Source organism: Grammomys surdaster, unplaced genomic scaffold (genome assembly GCF_004785775.1).
Source record: "Grammomys surdaster isolate TR1022 unplaced genomic scaffold, NIH_TR_1.0 125504, whole genome shotgun sequence".
NCBI classification, from domain to species: Eukaryota; Metazoa; Chordata; class Mammalia; order Rodentia; family Muridae; genus Grammomys; species Grammomys surdaster.
This window is the reverse complement of record NW_021620360.1, coordinates 377,578-386,850: the sequence shown is the minus strand read 5'-3', so window position 1 is coordinate 386,850 and position 9,273 is coordinate 377,578. Positions and strand designations below refer to the sequence as shown.

At 49.7% G+C, this 9,273-nt stretch overlaps 1 protein-coding gene across 2 annotated transcripts; it reads left to right on the top strand.

Annotated features, from left to right (window-relative positions):
- The first annotated feature begins 2,566 nt into the window (after positions 1-2,566).
- On the top strand, positions 2,567-6,064 carry LOC114638133 (HLA class II histocompatibility antigen, DO alpha chain). Of its 2 annotated transcripts, none has more exons than XM_028786513.1 (5): positions 2,567-3,358; positions 3,427-4,952; positions 5,138-5,419; positions 5,512-5,647; positions 5,820-6,064. In XM_028786513.1, exons 2-5 carry the CDS (start codon positions 4,664-4,666, stop codon positions 5,821-5,823), a joined length of 711 nt encoding a protein of 236 aa, XP_028642346.1. In that variant the 5' UTR covers positions 2,567-3,358; positions 3,427-4,663; the 3' UTR covers positions 5,824-6,064. The 2 variants fall into 2 exon arrangements, with proteins under 2 accessions (XP_028642346.1, XP_028642345.1); XM_028786512.1 differs by having other exon boundaries at positions 2,582-3,358; positions 4,704-4,952.
- Positions 6,065-9,273: the final 3,209 nt, after the last annotated feature.

Below are 9,273 nucleotides of genomic sequence, written 5' to 3'. Positions count from 1 at the left end.
TTTTTTTTTTTTTTTTTTTTTTTTTTTTTTTTTTTTTTTTTTTTTTTGGTTTTTTGAGACAGGGTTTCTCTGTGTAGCCCTGGCTATCCTGGAACTTACTCTGTAGACCAGGCTGGCCTCAAACTCAGAAATCCACCTGCCTCTGCTTCCCAAGTTCTGGGATTAAAGGCATGTTCCACCACCGCCCGGCTCAGTGCTTCTAATACAGTAGGGAAAATTAAGATGACATCTCATGGATATTTTATCTATCTATCTATCTATCTATCTATCTATCTATCTATCTATCTTTAAAGACAGGGTTTCTGTGTAGCCCTGGCTGTCCTGGAAATCACTCTGTAGACCAGGCTGGCAGAGATCCACTGCCTCTGCCTCCTGAGTGCTGGAATTAAAGGCGTGCGCCACCACTGCCCGGCTTTCTCATGGGTATTTTCAAATTTGACCATCATTATTTACAACTGGAAATGGAAACAAGAGAACTCCTCACTCCTTGCGGATGCTAATGTTCTCATTCATGACGCCTGAGATCAAAGTGCTGCGGACAGAACTATGAAATCTACTGAGAGAGTCACTTCAGTCTACGGGTGGCAGAACGGCTCGGCAGTCTTCGCTCCCTTAAGTTTGGAAACGTGATTTCATTTCTCATTCAAAAAATGTGATTTTTTTTTTTATCCCACTGATGAGTCCCACACTGTGACTCCATCTGAGAATTTATGTCTGGCCCTGAAATGATCCTGAGCTCCTGTGAGAACTGGGAAAAGCTTGGTCCACCCGAACTAATAATTCCAAAGTCAGTGGTCCACCCATCTAAGTGAGAGGGGTCAAATGTGACTCATAGTAAAATATATCACGGTGTTAGGAGTCTCAGGGGCTGAAGAGGAGCACTAGCTGCTCTTCCACCGAACCTGGTTCATTTCCCGACACCCACGTGGCAGCTCACAACTGTCTGCAACTCCAGTTCAAGGAGATCTGATGCCCTCACACAGACATGTATGCGGGCAAAACATCAATACACACGAAATAAATCTTTAAAAAGAAGAGGAAGGGGGAAGAGGAGGAAGAGGGTGGTGGTGGCACATACCTTTTGTTCCAGCACTCGGGAGCAGAGGCAGGTAAGGTCTCTCAGAGTTCGAGGCCAGCCTGATCTACAGAGTAAGTTCCAGGACAGCCAGAGCTACACAGAGAAACCCTGTCTCGAAATAGATAAATGTAAAAAAATTAAAAACAAACAAATAACAAAAATCCAAAGCAGAACAAAGTTTCTATCTTTCGGGAAGAAAACGGATTTATTGAGCACGCAGTTCACTCTGAGGGACGGCGGCCAGGAGGCCCACGTTTTTTACTGTCATTTCATCTTTTTTTATTTTTTTAAAGATTTATTTATTTATTGTGCATGGTGATTTGCCTGCGTGTGTGCCTGTGCACCGCTGGGTCTCAGGGAACTGGGGTTACACTTATAGAACACCATGTGGTTGCTGGGAATCAAACCTGGGTCCTCTGGAAGAGTAGCCGATGCTTTAACCTCTGGGCCATCTCCAGTCCATCTTGATTTTTTTTTTTTGAGACAGAATCTAATCTTATATTTGTGCGATCTCCCTCAGACTCTTCGGTGCTGAGATTATGGGTGTGAGCTGCGACTCCTAGCTCAGAAGTCTTCACATATTTAGAAATAAATACAGTGCCCGCTGCACTTGGGCAGCCTCTCTTGATGGGTGATCCTATCTCAGAATCACTCAGCTCCACTCAGCCATTACTAAACAGAGAATCCACTGAGATTGCCATGATTTCTCTAGGACATACCCATTTCTTGTCCCACTGAGCTGAAACTCCAGCTGCAGCCTCACTGGAAGAGAGAGTTGGTCCAGGGGTGAACCAAGGCTGTGAGGAGGTTTCCTCATTCACACAGACATCTGTAGAGAATCCTCTGTGTGTTCCCTGGGGCTGCAGTGACAGGGTGTTTGTGAGCTGCCTCTTCTGAGTGCTGGATCCCAAACGCTGGTCCTCTGGCAGAGCAGCGTGGGATTTTACCTGCTGAGCGTTTCCCAGGCTACCTCCACCATATCCTCTGAGATGGCTCTGCTGCTGAACTTGGAGCTCACCTATTTGTCTAGACTGGTTGGCCAGCCAGTTTCACGGAGCTGCCTGTCTCTGCCCTCCCAGGGCTGAGGGTTTACAAACGTGTGCCACCATGGCAGGCTTTTTTAGTGTGCTGGGAATCCAAACTCACTTCTTTACGCTTGTGTGGTGCACACTTGACCCACAGCCACCTCTGCAGCACCAGAAACTGGATTTGTTACAAACTCCACTGAGCCAAAGCAACTCTCTGGAGCCAAAGATCCAGATTTCTCAGATGTAGTCAAGCTTGAAGATCCTTTGTTTCAACCTTTTTGGACGATGGCTTCCAGAAGGCTGATGAAAGTTCTCTTTATCTGGAGAGACTGTTCTCCACTTTTATTTTCTTTCTCTTTTTGAGACAAAGTTTCTCTATGTAGCTCTGGTTGGTCTGGAACTCACTCTGTAGACCAGGCTGCCATCGAACTCACAGAGATTCACCTGCCTCAGCCTCCAGAGTGCTGGGATTAAAGGCATGGCCACTATACCTGCATCTCTCTATTTTACTGTATTAACTGAGTCCTTCCAGTGCCAGCCATTGGCAGAGCTTACCAAGAGGCAAACACTAGTGCATGCAGACCCTGGTCAGTCTCTGGCCAGCATGGAAGAGGGTGTTTGAGGATCAGAAGGGATAAATGAAGACCACCAATGCCCTCTGCCCAGCCCACATCAGTCGTAGGAACCATCTGTAGTGTTCCTTCAGGGTAAGCATCTTCAGCTCTTCCTCACAGGATAAAATAAAATAGTTTTGAAAATGATTTATAGATATAAAAATTTTACCCTGTGGTTTATTTTATCCAATGATTTCCCTTTAAAGTTTCTTCGTGTGTTTTCGTTTATATTTTACCCCCAAATTTTTCCAGAGGCACCTACAGGAAAAATCAAGTTCTATCATGGGCCAGATGAAGGCTTTGCCCAGCACACCCGTTTGGTGCTCTGTGGCTTCTCTTGTTCCTTCCTGAAAACCTTTCTTGAAGGGTGAAGTGACCTGCAACCCATGGCCTCCACCCTCCACCTTCTCACCCAGACACTTTACTTCCTTACCCAGCAACAAACCCATTATCTCAGAGAACTGCTCTGATTGGCTGCTTACCGCAAGGGTCTTCCCCTAACCTAGACTCTGTTTCTTTTTACCTCCATCTTGCTCCCTTGCTCCCCATCCCGGCAATGGTCCTCTTTGTGGAGCTGGCCCCGGTACTCCTAACCACAATGAGCTTCCTGGGTCCCCAGGGAGTATGGGCCATCAAGGGTAAGTGCGGGGATACCTGGGGGTGGGAGGAGACAGCACCGGGTGAAAAGTGTCTCTCTCTGCTTCAGGTATATGGCAACTCCTGCAGAGAAAATCCCTGCCACCTCCACTATGGACCTAACCATTGGGCTGAGACCGGGTCTCCTCTGGGCTTCTTTTACATTCGGAGTCTCCCTCACCCCTACCTCATTTCTGTGATCCCCGCCCTCACCCGCCTCACTGCAGAGTACCCTGACTCCTCTTCCTGGCTGCAACATGCACTTCTTGTCCAGCTTTGCTGCAGCATTCACCTCTGTGTTTACATGTGCCCTCCTCTGGTTTTCCCCGTTTGGCGTCATACTGGGCTCACAACAGTCCCTCACATGGCTTCAAAAGTGTAGGGCTCTGAAAGACCCAGCGGAAATGTAGCCCTGGATACCCAGGGAACAGCACTCTGCCTCGGAGTGAGACCTATTAATCAACACTCCCAGATGGAAGCTGGAACGTAAACTTTAAATCCTGATTTTTTTTTTTTAAGTTGGCTTTTTGAGACAAGGTTTCTCTGTGTAGCCCTGGCTGTCCTCGAACTTGCTCTGTAGACCAGGCTGGCTTCAAACTCAGAGATCTGCCTGCCTCTGCCTCTCAAGGGCTAGGATTAAAGGTGTGCGCCGCCGCTGCCAGGCTTGAAGTCCTGACTTTATGTCCAGCGTATCTTACAATATTTTGGGATCTTCTATTGTGTTTATGAGACAGAGTTTCATTGAATTAGGTAGCCCATGCTGGTCTTAAACTTCTGATCCTCGTGAGTCCACCCTCTGAGTGCTGGAGTTGTAGGGGTGTGTCATCATGCCCAGCTTGTGGAAAGCGGCTCTTTCCCTCACCCTGGTCTCTGGATCACAGACATTATTAAATCATGCTCCTGTCTGTCACTGTCCCTCACCCACTTCTATCCTAGCTCTCTTTCCCAAAAGCTCTCTTCAATGCTTCCCTGTAACCATTTTCCCCTCACCCCAAATGTATCATCTTACACACAAGACCAGACAGGGTGTCTGCCGCTATAACTATAGCAGATGAAGGTAGCCTGGAAACCCGACACCATCTCGGGTGGGCAGTCTCTCCTTTTCCCAACCTGCTTTGCCAGCTCCACCCATGAGCGCGTTGGCCACGCCTCCACCCAAGCACGCAGTTGGTCACGCTTCCACCCATGCGTGCAGTGGCCACGCCCCCTCTGCCCTCCTCCTTTCCTGTCTCTGCAACTATGGCTTTCCAGGACTGTCCTCACGCACAGCCCAGGATGAGACCAGGCTGAGACTCAGAAGCTGAGGCATGCTTCTCTCCGCTCCCATCCTTCCCTCACCCAATACAGCCGACCACATGGGCTCTTATGGACCAGCCTTCTACCAGTCTTACGATGCTTCCGGACAGTTCACACACGAATTTGACGGGGAACAAATTTTCTCCGTGGATCTGAAGAACGAGGAGGTCGTGTGGCGTCTGCCTGAGTTTGGAGGCTTCGCACGCTCGGACTTTCAGAGAGGGCTGATGAGCATCTCCATGATCAGAGCTCATCTGGACATCTTGGTGGAACGCTCCAACCGAACCAGAGCCGTCAGTGGTACCTGGCCCTCCCTCCACCCCACCTAACTAGGCAGGGAAGGTGCTGGACAGGATCCCCAACCCTTCTCCCCTCCCCTCCTGCCCCAGGAAGCCACACGGGAGGAAGTATCCCTTAATCTCGGCTCTAGGAAGGCCCAGCTGTAAGGGAGGGGACTTTGGGATTCAGCTTCTCATTCCTCCTAGAGCCTCCCAGGGTGACCGTACTCCCCAAGTCACGTGTGGAGCTGGGAAAGCCCAATGTCCTCATCTGCATCGTGGATGATATCTTCCCGCCTGTGATCAATATCACCTGGCTTCGCAACAGCCAACCCGTCACTAAGGGAGTGACCCAGACCAGCTTCTATTCCCAGCCTAACCACAGGTTCCAGAAGTTCCACTACCTGACCTTCGTGCCCTCGGCGGAGGATGTGTATGACTGCAAGGTGGAGCACTGGGGCCTGGACGAGCCACTCCTCCAGCACTGGGGTAGGGAGCACCCTGTCCCAGCCTGTTCATGTCCGTGTCTCCACTACTCCAGATCCCTCCGTATCTCCTCTGACCCTTACTTTCTGTCCCAGAGCCCCAGGTGCTTACCCCACCACCGGACACCCTAGAGACCCTGATCTGTGGCCTGGGCTTGGTTCTCGGCTTTATAGGATGTCTCCTGGGCACCGTGCTCATGATCACAGGCACACGCATGCTCAGTATCCGCAGGTGCAGAAGCCCCGGGAGTCTGAGGCCAAAGGGAGGAAGTCGTGGAGAGCAGATGGGAGAGAAGCATAGGGGAAGAAAACAGAGGAAGCGGGAGGAGATAGAAAAGCAGGACTTTGGAGAAGTGGGCGAACAAATGTGAATTGCCTCCGTCATTTGGATTTCGCATCTTTAGGTAACTTCCTTCTGAGAAACCCGTGAGAGATGACTCCTGGCAGACTTCTGGAAGCTTCTGCAGACTCAGCAGCGGCCTATTACAGTGTTGACCTCGAGTGGCATCAACCTTTGTTCCCTCATTTTCTGGCCACCAAATCCCAGTAAAATTCTGTGAGCACAGTCTGCTGCCCTGGTACCCCAGTGCACTCACAGCTCCGGTACCATCCGCGTCTCTGGCAGCCGTACTAAATTCTCTTAAGAGTGCTTGCGTGTGTCCTTTTCACGGGGTCGATACTTACAGGTGAGGGACGCCTGAGCATCAAGAGGCGTTCTGGGTGGTGGCCACCCAGCAGGGCCACATTAGTGAATGCTTTTATGCAAGCTCATCTGTGCCCATAATGTGGTACTTTGTCAGTGAGCCATTTCACAAGGGTTTCACGAAATTCGTCCCCTGAATTCAGACTTCAAGGAAATGGGTACAGACTATCCAACGATTGCAACTCCCCCAACCAAGGACTTTTGTAGGGCACTGGAAAGGAGGGCTCACAGGGATTCTGCTCCTACGTGAATACCACCTCCCTTTTGGACATTCCCTGGCATCTTGTGAATGACAGACGGCTGCCCAAGACTCAGCATGGCTACTTCCTTCAGTGATATCGATCATACTAGCCAGGAAGATAGAACAGTGGATCTGCAAGATACATGAAGACAGGCGGTCCAGGGCTGGAGAGATGGCTCCGTAGTTAGAGCCCTGGGTGTTCTTGCAGAGGACCTGGGTTTGATTCCCAACACCTACACGGTGGTTCACACCCATCTGTAACTCCCAGTTCCTGGGGAACCTGGTGCACAGATGTGCATGCAGGTAAAATACTCATGCATATCCAGTCAAAATAGTAAGGAAAAAAAAGACAGGATGTCTGAGTGACTCACCAGCTCTCTCTAACCATGTGGACCAGAAGATTTTAACTGTGAGCAAAATTTGAAGCACACAAAGAGATCGGTGAACTTACAAGGTAGTTCATGTCAATCACCAAATGAGTGGCCTAGATTTGAGGCCTCCAAGCCAGAATACCTTAGGAGTCTCTCTTGGGATCTTCTAGATTTGGATTTCAGGGATGGGAAAACAGGAAGTCTGTACATATTTTTTTTTTTAGTTAATTTATTTTTATTTTATGTGCACTGGTGTTCTGCCTGCATGTCTGTGTCAGAGTGTCAGATCTTGAAGTTATAGACAGTTGCAAGCTGACGTGTAGGTGTTGGGAATTGAACTCAGGACCTCTGGAAGACCAGTTAGTACTCTTAACAGCTGAGCCATCTCTCTGCTCCATGATGCAAGTTTTTTCTTTTTTTCCGAGACAGGGTTTCTCTGTGTAGCCCTGGCTGTCCTGGAACTCACTCTGTAGACCAGGCTGGCCTCGAACTCAGAAATCCACCTGCCTCTGCCTCCCAGGTGCTGGGATTAAAGGTGTGTGCCACATTGCCCGGCCACGCTGTACTTCCTAACATGCTTTGTTTGATTCTGATGCCAATGTCTCAGTGCTAGGGGAGACCCGGTAACTGAGATTCCTGATATAAGTGCTGCCGGAGGCCGCTGGCAGAGGATCCCTGCCATCTGAGCTGGACCAAAACTGCTTCCTGGAGAAACTGGGTTTGTTTTTGTTTTTTTTTTCAGAGCATCAAAGTTAATTAAGATAAATAGAACCAGAATGGTGGTTTGAACTGAAAGTTTGGGTCTGGTGAGATAGTTCAGCGGTTAAGAGCACTGACTGTTCTCCTGGGGGTCATGAGTTCAAATCCCAGCAACTACATGGTGACTCACAACCATCTGTAATGGGATCTGATCCCCTCATATGAGTGAGCAGGGGTCAAGAGGGAGAAGGGAGGGGGGAGTTAAAAAAAAAAGAATTGAAAATTTGGTCCTGGGAAAGATTTTTATGGACTTCTCAGGCGAGAGTAAAATTGGTAGAAGCTAACCAAAAAATGTCGGATCTAGGAAAAGGTGTCTTAAGTCAAAGGCTTTGTTTGCCAACAATGGTAAGGTCTTCCCTGTACACTGAAGGGACGTTATTACCATAAACGCACAGGGTACACAGAACCCAGGGTGTGCTTGGCCTGTCTCCTGGGAACAGAGCTGGGACAAGGCAGCAGAACCCAGTTCTTGCTGGGTCGCACTGCCTGCATGTTAGCCACAGTCCTCCTCCGTGACACGTGTGACATGGCCTGTGTGTTAGCCACAGCCCTCGGTGTACTGACCTCCCTGGCCGATCTCTCTCACCCGATGGGCCCTACTTCTCCCATGGGACTGTCTCCCAGTCACACTCTCAAATTCTTGGAAAAACAAAAAGCTACCTGAATCTGGGGTGGGCGTCCATGCCGAGCCCATGTACTCAGAGCAGGGGACAGGATTGCACAGCTATTGAGCGCTCACCTGAGGCGAGGGGAGAGGACAGCCCAGCTCTTGGAAGATATCACAGTTTGCCACTAACCTTGCCCAATTTGTCATGCACTCACACCGAGCGAGCTAACCCTGGTCATCAGGAACTGCCTCTCCCTATGGTTCCAACTCTCCCCATCCCGAGCGCTTTCCTACAGATAACAATCAGGTCACCTCTCCCTCGTAATGACAGCAACCACTCCGCTCTGCCCTCCAGTCAACCCTCCACTGTCCAACCAGTTTCCCTGAGATTTCTGCGCTGGCTTCCTCAGATCCCCTCCATAGAATAGCTTAAGGGTCAAAAGAGCTCTACAGGATTTGTGGCCAAGCCTCTTCCCTTACCTCCGCCCCACCCTCCTGGACAGTTACTTTCAACTGTCCTGACAGACCCTGGGGTGTGATACAGTCGTAGATTGTCCCCTCCCCCATTTATGGTGTTAGCAGCTTGGTCCTCAGTGCTGGTGATGTTGGGTACAGGGACCTTTAAGATACAAGGTCAAGGGGGGGTTCTGAGATCACTGGGGACACTGTCTTGGGGAGGGATTAAGATAGCTTTGGTTAGCTAGTTGTAAGAGGCAGCCTGATCCCCAGCTGCCCTCTGGCTTCCTGTCTGGCTCCTCCTCCCATGCACTCCCTCTCTGGGGGTATCCCCAGACTTCAGGTCCTCCCCAGAGCCTGGCATCATGCCCTTGACTCTCCAGAACCACAAACTAAATAAATCTTTTAAAGGATGAAAAGGATTTTGATAGTGGAAAAAGGACTACCGCGGTTAACAATAACCTCCTGTGCACACCACGATGGGATGGATTACTACACCGTGGTAGACTTGGTTTTGTTTTCAAACAGGGACCTACTATGTAGCCTGGTTGTCCTGGAACTTGCTATGTAGACTGGACTGGCCTCGAACACTCAGGGACCTGTCAGTCTCCACTGGGATCAGAGGCAAATCCTGATTGTTGGTCTTTAAGTTTCCTTTCTTCTCTTGCCACTGGCAGAGGAGGAGCTGGGAGCGTGCTTTTGCTTTTTCCATTGTGAGGGT

What these genes read in the sequence shown, in the direction of transcription:
- LOC114638133 (XM_028786512.1), top strand. Translation starts at nt 3,277, where the DNA reads ATGGTCCTCTTTGTGGAGCTGGCCCCGGTACTCCTAACCACAATGAGC. An exon ending in GGGAGTATGGGCCATCAAGG is followed by an intron (nt 3,359 to 4,703) that starts GTAAGTGCGGGG and finishes CACCCAATACAG; the next exon opens with CCGACCACATGGGCTCTTAT. An exon ending in CCGAACCAGAGCCGTCAGTG is followed by an intron (nt 4,953 to 5,137) that starts GTACCTGGCCCT and finishes CATTCCTCCTAG; the next exon opens with AGCCTCCCAGGGTGACCGTA.